This window comes from Tinamus guttatus, unplaced genomic scaffold (assembly GCF_059628265.1).
Source record: "Tinamus guttatus ecotype Peru unplaced genomic scaffold, ASM5962826v1 Tinamus_guttatus_pri_ptg000652l, whole genome shotgun sequence".
NCBI lineage: Eukaryota > Metazoa > Chordata > Aves > Tinamiformes > Tinamidae > Tinamus > Tinamus guttatus.
The window spans coordinates 2,191,154-2,203,123 of NW_028289186.1; the positions used below are offsets into that span (position 1 = coordinate 2,191,154).

General features: G+C 47.5%; 1 protein-coding gene across 1 annotated transcript; it reads right to left on the reverse strand.

The window, feature by feature from the left end:
* Positions 1 to 177: 177 nt before the first annotated feature.
* LOC104568659 (solute carrier family 2, facilitated glucose transporter member 5-like) lies at positions 178 to 7,081 on the reverse strand. Its single transcript, XM_088536211.1, has 11 exons — positions 6,968 to 7,081; positions 6,448 to 6,608; positions 5,960 to 6,084; positions 3,316 to 3,468; positions 3,104 to 3,229; positions 2,619 to 2,806; positions 2,248 to 2,358; positions 1,728 to 1,829; positions 1,254 to 1,329; positions 848 to 975; positions 178 to 584 (listed from the first exon to the last, which is right to left on the reverse strand). Exons 1-11 carry the CDS (start codon positions 7,061 to 7,063, stop codon positions 351 to 353), a joined length of 1,500 nt encoding a protein of 499 aa, XP_088392337.1. The 5' UTR covers positions 7,064 to 7,081; the 3' UTR covers positions 178 to 350.
* Between the last annotated feature and the right edge of the window lie 4,889 nt (positions 7,082 to 11,970).

Below are 11,970 nucleotides of genomic sequence, written 5' to 3' on the forward strand. Positions count from 1 at the left end.
ACAGCTGAGGGCTAACTTTGATGTGAAGGACAAATTTGGTGAGTGGGGCAGGTGTGTTGAGCCTTCCCAGGCTGGCAGCCGTGCAAAGCACACAAAGGAGGACAAGAGTTGACAGGACAAACACTCTATCAGCCCATCTAACACAGCATCCGCAGCACAACCCAGGCTCTCGCCATCCCACAGAACATGGAGCAGCCAGGGCTTGGCATCAACTCTGCCTTCTTTGCAAGCTCCTGCTGTGTCAAGGGTGCAAAAAGTCCAAGTCCAAGGTCAGGATCAAGGCAAGTTGCTGTTCTCCTACCGAGCAGAGATCCTGCACATGCTTGGGCCAGGCCAGACGCTGGGTGGCATCACAGCTCACTCTGGGAGACTTGGCTCTTTCCTGCCTGCTCCCCTGGAACAGTCTTGAAATCCTTGAGCTCTTCTTTTTCAGACTGAAACTCCACCTTGTTCCTCTTGGCCATAATCCTGTTGATTTCCATGAAGGTTTTGTTCTTTGTTTCAGGGACAACGATGAAGATGTAAACTATAGTGACCAGGCAGACGGCACAGAAGATGAGGAAGCTGTAGGCCTTCAGTCCAGCCTAAAGCAACAGGAGACAGGTCAAGGCCATGCAGAGAGGGGTGCTCTAGATGTGCCCATTGCATGATTTGGGCATTAGCTAAAAAGGTTGACACAGCAAACTACACATATTTTAACTAGATTTATGTGAAGTTTGGGTGATTCTAGATTCTCCTGAGATCACTACTATGGAGGACATTTACTGGGGCAGCAGACAGAGGTGTATTGCAGTCTGTTATACCTGAAGATACTGCTTTGAGGCCTTATCTCCTGGGCACATCTTACCTCCATGTAGAGGAACACAAGGCCCACGGTGAAGTTACTCAGCCAGTGGACAGATCCACCCACCATGAACGCTGCAGACCGGGACGACTGCAGGAACATCTCGGTGATCATCACGAAGGGAATTGGACCTGGAAGAGAAATATATAGATGGAAATCCCAAAGACAGTTTGAATTCCTGGTTGGGACTGTTCGTACCAGTGGCAGATAATGGTTTCTAAACTGGTGTACAGCACCTGGTACAACTCACAGTCTGGAACACAAGCCAAGCCAACAACCAGCAGGCATAGATAGGCATGCAGAGAAGAAATTCAGTCTCCAGCCTCACAAACTGTTGATTTGAAGCTCAACACAATGCTTGGCTTCATCCAGCTTGCAGAGGAGGCCAGACTGGACCATGGGTACTTACTGGCTCCAGTAGCATGTCCAATGATGTAAATAATGACACATGCTATGCTGATGTAGGACATCCACGAGAGAGTTGCCTGTAGAGAATTCAGTCCCAGGTTAGAGCTGGTTCTTGGGGAAAGCCAGCATATGCTCAGAGCACAATCTGCAGTAAGATTTGAGGGTGCTCTAAAGCCAGTGTCATTCTTTATTGCCAGCTCTATTAATGTAGATGCACTCAGTCACTAAGATAAGAACTTGGGTGTAAACTTTGCTTCCAATAAATGGATGCAACAGGTATAATGAACATGATAGGGCCAGGAGAATAACCAAACAGGATCACAACTATTCCTGGATTCGCCTTGGGTAAATACACAAGTGCAGAGGACTCCCTCCCAGATGGTAGAAACAACTTCCAAAATCAAATATACCAATGGCCTTAACCCGGGGTGGTGCAGAAACGCAAGGACATCACCTGAGCCACCCAGCTACACACCTGGAGGTTGAGGGCCAGTGTTAACACTGCGCAGGAGACACAGCACATCCCAAAGCCAGCAAGGAGAAGGATTCTCCTCCCCAGTGACTCCACAATGAAAACCTGGAAGAGACAGATGCGTGAGGGACCAGAAACCTGGAGACACAGCATTTCATGCTGCTGCAAAATCTACTTATGAAGGTAGTCTTTATTATTCAAGAAATTTAGTGAAATTTTCCCAGAGCAGGAGGTTTTGCCAATGGAATTGCAGGCAGCAAATCACTCAGGAACTGTAAAAATTCTTGGTTTATGAGTAACAGAGAAAATAAGCAGTCTCTTCTTTAACACTCAGTCCAAGTGGACTGCATGGAAGCCCTGCATGGTAACACTGCATATCCTACCAACCTGGAAAACAGGAAATCTAAACTTCTGAGGCCTGGTGGAAACCAGCACCATCAACGTGGGAGTAACACAACCTTCTGCAAGTATAGGGATCAACAGGGGAAACCGGATGAGCTACAACTCCAAGAGCGATACTTACAGCAAGTAAAGTCATGACAACGTTGATGGCACCTATGGAGACAGTAACGTATTGAACACTGTTTTTGTCCACACCTGCTGACAAGAAGATCCGGTCTGCGTAGTAGAAGACCTGCAGCAAAACCACAGCTGGGTTTGTGCTTAGCCAGAGGCAGGCGTGCACATGAACCTTACTGCAACGTGTCCTAATCATGCTTAATAGGACAGCTTGACTCTGAATCTAGTGCATTTGACACAGCTCCACGGGTAGCTTGTGCTTGTGGCCCCTGGTGTCAGCTCCACTGAACCACCTCACCCACTCTGAAGTATTTTATCACTTTATTAGTCACCCCCAAGGGCCTTTCCCACATGTGTTAACCCATTCCCACTCACCGCATTAATCCCCGAGAGCTGCTGGCCCATCATCATGACAATGATGGAGATGAGCTGCCATCTCAAGCCTCTGGAGGTAAACAGACTGAACACAGAGATCTGCCCTTCCTCCTTTTCTGACCGATCTTCTTGGCGCATTTCTTCTATCTCATCATCTACGTCATCCCAGCCTCTCAACTTCTGCAGAGCTGGTTGGGAGAAGCAAGGTGAGACATGAATCCTGGAGGGCAAACTAGGAGATCACGGGGAGCAACAGCTCTACAGGGAGCTCTGCTGCTTTAGAGCAAGACAGCAGAGTATGCAGGTTGTGGGCAGCAGTGCTTTGGGGATGGGAAGTCAGGGATTCACACAAATCCAAAAAAGGAGCAACGTGCCAGGACTCCTTCCTGCCAGCGAGGAATTTCAAACCCTCTTGCCATCAGTTATGCTCCACAGCCAGGTCTATCCCATTTCACCTTCCTTCCCACCAAAGGATGCTGCAGTACCTTGCCGAGCTTGCTCTTCATTGCCCTTTTGTATCAGCAGGTATCTGGGACTCTCGGGGAAGAAGGGCAGGATAAGGAGCTGAATTACCGACGGGATCCCAGTGAGCCCCAGCAGCACTGGCCAGCCTGTGACAAATGAGGTAGGATGGTGACTGCAAGAAGCCTTTCCCCAAAGGACCCAGCAGAAAACGCCCCCGGAGCCAGGGCTTTACCTTCAGCATTCCCAAGGATGCTGTTAAGGCCGAGGATCTGAGCTACAAGGATTCCCACGGTGATGAAGAGCTGGGGTACAACCCCGACAGCACCTCTCAGGTTTCTGGGGGACATTTCTCCCAGGAACATGGGAACCACATTGGAGGCCAGGCCTAGCAGAGAAGGACATTAGTCACGTACTGCCTGGTGTCACCGTACTCACCGTCTTCAGTAAGATGCTTTTTCTACATGAGAACAAAGTGAACCTGGCTGCACCACAGAACACGCAGGAGCATCGTCCTCAAACCTTCCTGCTCTGGCTGAAGTCTTAGTGCCCTCTAATGACTGCTCTGGCCAGAAAAGCAGTTCATGTTTCATGGAATTCATGGAATTTGGGACAAAAACAAGCAATGACAAAACAACACATGGTATCGATGTGGCAAAGAAATCCACCACTGCAGCTGGTACTCTCAGAAAGGCCAAGGACTCTGGCTTTGTCTGAGAGCAGTTCTGTGCTACTATTGCTCCACTCCATTTGGGTCCCATCTTTGGGTGTTTTGAGGCTCTGGCCCGTTCACTGCTCAGCAGCAGAGCACATTTTTAGGAGTCTAAGCAGGCAGACAGCAGTCCATAGAATCATAATGATTGGAAAAGACCTTCAAGATCACAGAGCCCAACCGCAAGCCCTTCAACACTATGCCTGCTAAACCATGTCCCTAAGCATGTCCCTCATGTCCCTCATCTCCACGTTTCTTCAACGCTGCCAGAGATAGTGACTCCACCACTTCTCTGAGCAGCCTGTTTCAAGGCTTGACTACTCTTTCTATGTAGAAATTCTTCCTAATATCTAACCTGAACCTCTCTCCCTCCTCCTGGCACAACTTGAGGCCATTTCCTCTTGTTCCATCTGCAGTTATTCTGGAGAAGAGATCTCTCTCCATCCTCCCTAGAGAGCTGGCAGGAGGTGCCACGTGCCTCAAACACAAGCCTTGCAGAACAAAATCATGGGCTGCTTCGAGTGTGGGGTCAGCGAAAGGCTTCGGGAGGAACTTCTGCTTCCTCTAAAGCAAGAAGAAATCAGAACCAGGACAAGCTGATGTGATGTGGGAGGGATAGGTCTTCTCGCCTCTAAAGGATTCGCTACTCCAGTAATTGCTCTATACCATTTTTCCGGTTTGAGGCTTGTCTTGCAGGTGGCTGCAGGAGGTACTTCTGCTCTAATAGCATTGAGGACACTGGTTGTTTTGAGGAACAAATCTTCGTTTTCTACCATCTCCCATGCTCACATTGGAAAACACGGCAAACAAAACACAAACTCCGTAGCCACATAATCATGTGAGACTCTTAGCTAGGATTTCTAATACAGTTTCCAGCCTTCAGGAGCTAGGGGTTAAAGGAGGAACAGTTCTCCTTTATCTCTTTCTTTCAAGCCTCAGGAAAATAATATTAAACAATTAGAAAACATTGTAAAACTAATCTCACAAGGTATAGTTAGGTTGGCACTATGACCAGGCTCTTAATTGCCCTGATAAGGGCATGTTGGCAGTGACCACGCTCAGATAACACTGCTAAACTCATGCTGAGCAATCCCTGCAGCAGAGCAGGGCTGGGTAAGGGGGGGTATCCCAAAACTGCCGGTGCCAGGGGAAGCAGAGCCAAGAGCCAGGCTTTGCTTCAGCACCTTCCCTTCCCAGACACGATGCCTGCAGGATGGCCAGCCCACATTGCTCCCCTCAGCATTAGAAAAAACCAAAAAGGATCACGTGCAGCAGCTACAAGTATTTGCTCAGAGTGGTTGCCAAGCTTGGGAGCCTGGATCTCAAACCAAACTGCGAGACTAGGCACATTCCTGCCTCATATCACTGATATTAAATGCTGAATACTACAAGGGTTTTCCCATACCACTTTCCTGTTCTCTCCATTTACCTCTACAGCACATCCCAGCTTTCTAATCAGCTCTGGAGACGTCAGTCTTGCTAACCAAATCCCGGGAACTGACACTCCAATCCACCTTGCTCTGCAGGCACTCAATAAACACAGTTCTGCATGTGGCCCCAGGCCGTTTGGTGCTGCTCTCTATTCCGTGCTAGGATAGCTCTACTGCAGCCCTTGCCAAGTGCCTCAAACACACCCTTCTCCCCAGCTGTCACTAGCCCTGCAGTAAAACCAGTGGCCCTGAACTCTGCACTTGCACTTTTAGTGAGTCCTCCTGCAGGAGGAACAGGTAGTTCCCACACAGGGTTATTGCATCCAAAGTGTTTCCAATGGCTTCAGCTGGAAGGATTATTCTGTTTCTGATTCAGGCAAAGAGAAAAAAAGCCAGGCTATTGACTTCATGATGCCTGGGAAAGAAATTGCCATCAGCAGATTTCCTAAGTGATGAAACAGAGGTGCTGGGAGGTATTTACTGCAATGGATTGCTGCACTCACAAATCCATCCTGCCCTACAACACCTCCATTTGCAGCCTCACTGCCACTGTCCCCCAGGGACCTCTGATAATTCTGCAAGATGCAGAGGACAACTATTACCCAAGCAAGTACTGAACTGTTATGCAGATGTGTGGCTGCCTGTGAAACCACCTCCTACAGGGAAAAATCCAAGCTTTTACATAGCCAAGAATATTCTGCTATTGCTTTCCCCTTTCCATTTAACCTCTCACTTACCAGCATAGATTCCCATGATGACACGGCAAAGGATGATGACTTCAAAGGTTTTTGCTACCTCTGAGGTTCCCATGAGGATTGCAGCAATAATGGAGAAGCTGTTATTTATCAGCAAGGTGCCCTTTCTACAAAGTAATAGAGAGAAATAGGGTTGATTGTTGTTTTTTCAAAGTCCCAGTAGTGGAGACACCCCTCTCAAACTCAAAGAGAGTTGTTCCAGAAAAGTAGTTCCAGAAAAATGAGCTAAAGAGAAAATGATGATAATCCCATTTACCTAGTAGGGAACTAAGGCTTTGAGAAAGCACTGAAATTACTCCGGGGGTGTGAGCAGCAGAGTCAGGGCCTGAGCTCAGCCCGCAGCCCGGGACGAGCATCGTTCCCGACCGTAGGACATGGTCACGCTGCTGGTGGACTGGGTGAGCTGGAGCGACCTGCGTCCGGAGCCGGAAAACCGCGGGCACAAAACGAGCAGAACCTCTGCCCCTTACCGGCCACACTTGTTAACGAGAGGGCCCACCATAAGCGAGCCAAAGAAGCCTCCCAGGGGGAACATGGACACGGTGAGAGACCAGAGCAGTGTCTGCAGTTTGCTGTCCATGGCCTTTCCGTTCCTCTCCAGGTAGGTGAGGTTGTAGAAGGCTTGCATATGCTGCAGGGAGACAGAGCACGCTCAGCGGTGGGCAATCGTTGTGTTGTAAAAGCTAATTAGCAACACATGCCATAGAGCCTTAAGCAAATCTTCATGAAAACAGAAGGAAACCAGAGCAAGAAGCTGATGGAGAAGCCTGCGCTAGACAAGGGTTCTTTACGCGTTAAGTGGCCTTATTTGATTTGCCCAGTTTGCACAAGGGAGGATGCTCCTCGTACCCTGTCTCTGCTGGGCACAAAGTGCTACTCTAATATTACCTCTTCCCCGGGAAATTTCTCACACATATCTAGTGATTCGAAGGACAGTTTTTGTCTTGTGCCCATTTGAGTGGCCATGATCCGCTCCGCAGTGCGACCTACCGGTGCTGGAGAATTGATCACAGACACGTTGTAGCCATACTGGAAGGAGGATCCGAAGGTAGATATCAGCGTCACCGATGCAAGCACAAGTGTCATCTTCTGCCAGGGGAAAAAGAAAAATAATACCAAAAGTACCTTAGAAGCAAATTTGGCTTTTAGGCATAGATGGCATGGAATAAAAGTAAAGAAAGAAAGATCTCAAGACTTGTTTTCTGTGTTTTTGGCTTCATGTAACCATATCAAAATGCCCAATGGGTTGTTTCCATAACTCACTTTTTCTGCTTGATTTGCACCCAGTCATTACAATAATTCATTCTACTCTTTTCCGGTATTGCTGATCATTAGGATGACAAATCATTTTTAGGTTATCACGTTTAAAGTACCACCCTGCAGGGAAAACTTTGTATGTAATTATTCCTTTTCCAAAGTGTAAATTGGTTGGGGAAATCAAACAGGATGTTGACACAGAAAGGTCTTTAAAATGAGAGATTTTGCAGGAAGTGGCAACATCCCTTTCCTACGCACTTCTGCTTTCCCCGTTTGGATCGATCCCGTACTTCAGCATCAAGCTGCTCGTGGGTCTAATCCAGTTGCCATTGAAGCAAATGAGAATCTATCCACGTACTTCAGTGTGGGCCTCATGTCTTGGAGCACTTTGCAGTTGAACACAGTGGATTTGCCACCTGGCACAGGATCAGGTGCCCATCAGGTCCCCAGGGACCAGTCACCTGCTTTCTGCATCTCCTCAGCTATTGAACCCTGGGGCAGGCATGAGCCCTGCTTTGAGCAAGCTGCTTTTTCCAACACTGCTGCTATGGCTATAAAGTCCATTTTCATTCAGTAGCTTGCTGTTTGCTGTCACCATCATTAGCCTCAGCGTCTCCAAGGTCTCGTGCCCCACACAGAGGATCTGTCACGCCTTTAACTGCAGATTTCTCTGAATAGCTGCTGCTCCCCTTTACATTCTGTATATTCTTCAGAAGCTCTAACAACACACAGAGACCAGCAGAGTTTAAGGGACTTCAGGAGATGAAAACGCAAGCGAGTCTCGGAGCAAGGATCATGAGAGAGCTGAGGCTCGGTTATATTTCCTAGTTATATTTCCTGTTGACATCCTTGCACGGGTGACGAACAGCAGGCAGCTTTATTGCTGTTAAAGAAATCCTACCCGGAGCTCATAGGAGCTGCCGGAGCTAAGGATTCATGTGCAACGTTTCAGAGAAAGCTGCGACATTTGCAAACACTGCATTGGGCAAGAGTCCACAGAAACGTGAATGTGAAAGGCAGAAGCACCTGCAGCCTAAAACTGATAAGAAAGCAGGAAAGAAAACACTTAAAAGGGGAAAAAAATCACACAGAGGCTGCATGGTAGTTCAGCTGCGGAGGGAGACGGTCTCTTGATTCAGTGCTATGCCACTGAGCACACAAATATGAATTCGGTCCAAAAATGCAGGCAACTTTGCTCTCCCTGCAAGATTTTGGGGGGTATTTTAGCTCAGAAGTCTATGTGATCCTCTCTTTCCTCTGCAGGGACCTGTTAATTTGGCTGCTGTGGATCCCTGCAGGAAGCAAAAGCTGGGAGAATTAGCAGGCTCTTGGCATACTCACCCCCTTCGGACTGTCGCTGGAGTGCGAGCTCTCTTTACTCCTTTGCAACTTCATTTTGGCGTTTGGATCACAGATGCTGAGCACAGGCTTTTATAGTCAAAACAGATTACGCAGGCAACGGAAACGGCCAACATGGACAGAAAATCCTTCCCACAACTTCTGAGGAAGCACCCAATCAACGACAGGCACCCTCGGCCAAAGTTAAGTATTTTGCCCCCTGATCCTCCTCCGGTTCAGCACGTCTCCCTTGCATCTTTCTCTTTTTTCTCCTTATTCCAAGATGCCCCTGCCATGCAGCCACTCGAGTCTGCCGTCTTCCGAATTCCAGGGAGAATGAGGCATTCTGTGGGAAACACATGCAATAGCCCGGCAACAGAGCGGGGTTTTTGCCATGGGCTGTGACAAGCGCGGGCTGCATTAACCCTCCCATGGCCACAAATTGCATCTCCCTCCCCGATCTGCAATATCCTTTCCTGTACAAACCAACTTGCTCAGGGCATTTCTGCGATTGCAGAGAACAGGGTCATCCCTTCAGGTTTACACTCTTCCTAGCACACAGAAAATGTTTGGTTTTTATACCTAAGCATCCAATTCTTTTTCCTCTATATGCAAAGTGTACCCCGCGCATGCAAGGACTGAACATTACCCTCCTCATACTACTCTGAACGGAGCAGGACTCGGATAATAGTTAACCAGGGCTCCTAGAGTTTATCAGAGATGCAAAGTTCATAGATACTTCCAAAAGCTGGAAACAAACCATGTTATTGGTCTGGCTCTCTGATACGCAGCATGAAGAGAGACGTGTTTCTTGAGCTGCAGGAGTTGGTCATGCATTTTGCATGTGTTTTCTGAGTGGTTGCACCCCCTATCTCCAAGGGAAAGCATTAAGTCAAGACTTCTGGCTTTCCTACCCCCTTCCCTTCAAAAGCCTATTGCAGCTATTGGTGATTTTCCTGGGAAGATATTTTGCAGGTCAAAAACCACACCACGCAGAACAGCAGGACGTTCAAACTAGTGCTAGCTTTGGCATTTTCCATATATTTTTCCCCTGAGGATCCTGCTTTGCTTCAAGATCCCTTTGTTATTTACTCCATAACTATCTAATTAATCAAAGTCATGACCTCAAGGAAAGCAATGCAGTATAAGCTAAACATTCAAGAGCTAAGTGCTTTCACAAACAGGACCATCTAACACTTTTTGTGTTGATCCGCCTTCAGCAACGAAAGCTGAAATTCAGCATGGGCAATCCTGTCCATAAACCAAAATACAAATAGCATAACTCATCACCACTCAGTAGGACCAGATATAATGCTAGCTGCAAAAGAAACCTGAGGTAGTGAAACATTTTCCCCCCTTTCCTGGCTAAAGAGGTTTTTAAAAGGAAGAGAAATCAGAGCAAAAGCTGCTGGTGGGTAGAAGCAGACCAGTTGATCAGATGGTGCTGGCCTGACTCGCTTGTTTTTACAGAGCTACTTACACTTACTTGCTATAGCTGCTTATATGAATGTTATGTTGGTAGCAGGACATGATCTATGTCTCTGGCCAGAAGAGACATAAGCCAAATAAGCCATTTTGCCCCAGGGCTGGGGAAGCAGCAAGAAGGACGGATGTGTTTCACAAAACAAATTCCTGTCCATTAAAGATGCAGATCACAGCTGAGAGCTGCTGGCAGAAGGACATCCTCCCTGACACAGAGTAACCGCTCTGAACGAGCACTCTTGGTCATAGTGAAACGGTCCCTAAACTCCTTCTCTGAGCTTTTCAAACCCAAAATAATCCTGATGTACGGAAACCACTCAGAACATGGTTATTTGCCAAGAGAACCCCTTCGACACAGTGCAAATATTTGCTTACTACAGCAGAACATTGAATATTTGCCAGCCACAGCAGGATCCTGATGACAACCTGTGTAAGGTAGTAATTGGCACCTGGGCAATCTCAGGAGAACAAGGGGAAGCTTCTCCTTGGACTTTCGCAGCAATTCCAAGGGTAGAATTGGGGCCTGCTCCAACAGGTTATTTCCTGTTGGACTTGAGCTGAGAGGATAGGAGCCAATATCGAGTAGACAGAGCTCAGAACCAAGAGGGCCATGTGTCACTGCCAGGTCCATAGGGGCAACGCGAGAGCCAGCGAGAAACACTGCTGGAACAACAGCAACAGCTTGGCTTTGTTGTTGTTGTTTGTTCATTTGTTTTTCCTGTGGGTTTAAGTATTTTTGTTCATGTTTTTAAAAGGCTTTGCTGGGAACTCTGTCTTTGAGGGTTCATGCAATATCTGACTGAAGGGAACTGCTCTTTCTTAGGGCAGTTGGATGTCATCACACACCCAATGCCAACATTGTGGCTTCCACACTGGTATTTGGGAGTTCATCTTGCACTTTCCTTAGACCTCCTGTCCAGCACAGTGCCAGCAGAGAGGTTTGCAAAAGAGGCATTTTACAGGCACGTTTCTCCTTTCAGCTACTGCACGTACTGAAGTATAAGAGCTCCTGACATCTGCTCTTCACCCCCACAGGGTGCCGATGTGTCAAGATATTTGCTCAGCGATGCATCCGCCTTTGCACTTGTCCATCACAATGGAATCATTCCCATGGACGAATGCAGGGAATTGCTTGTACCTCCCCCCTGCCTGTGCTCAGAAAGCTGGATTCCAAGAAATTAGATTTCCTTAGCATAAGGAAGAAAAAAAAAAAAAAAAGAGACAAGGCTCAGTTTCCAGGATAGCAGAAGCTAGAAGATACAATTGAGAATATCAGTAATAAGCAATAGAAAAAGGGTGTTTAGAGTGAGGAGCTGGCAGTCAGCCACTCTGCAGCACGCGGAGGACGGCGCCTGCGGTAAGGACACCGTTAGAATGAGACATCCACACAACACGTGTTCAGAACTGACTACCACTAGGAGCCTTTTCATCTTAACAAAAAGCTAAATGAGATTTATTCTTGCGTTGTCCTTTACCCCTGCAATTTCAGAAGGAATTGGGTTTTTATTGAAGGCTCATTTTATACCTTGAGCTACGGTTGAAGCCTCAAGGCGAGATCCTAGTTTAGATAAGAAGTCATTTGCTTGCAAACAAGTCACAGAGATTCTGCATTATTAGCCTTATTAGCTGCACAAACAGCTTTCAGCCAGCTCTGCACAAGGCAGACAGGCCAATCTCGACCCTAGCAATAAGGCAGATCGCTGGGGACGAAGCAAGCTGGCCTTGCAGGTAAGGGGCTCTAGAAATAAAAGCTAAACGAGGCCTTCCTTTGCCTCACAATGCAAATGCTGGGTAAAATCCAGGCAGACTTCTCTTCTTTGTAGCTATCCTTAAAGATCATCTCAGAAGAGCCTCAACAACACACATTCATCCACCAAATAAAATCAGAGGAACAGATTGAGATCAGTGAGCTTACC

Coding starts and splice junctions, on each gene's coding strand:
- LOC104568659 (XM_088536211.1), bottom strand. CDS start 7,063: ATGACACTTGTGCTTGCATCGGTGACGCTGATATCTACCTTCGGATCC. Junction 6,609..6,967: donor TGATCAATTCTCCAGCACCG/GTAGGTCGCACT, acceptor GTCTCCCTGCAG/CATATGCAAGCCTTCTACAA. Junction 976..1,253: donor TGGACATGCTACTGGAGCCA/GTAAGTACCCAT, acceptor TTTCTCTTCCAG/GTCCAATTCCCTTCGTGATG.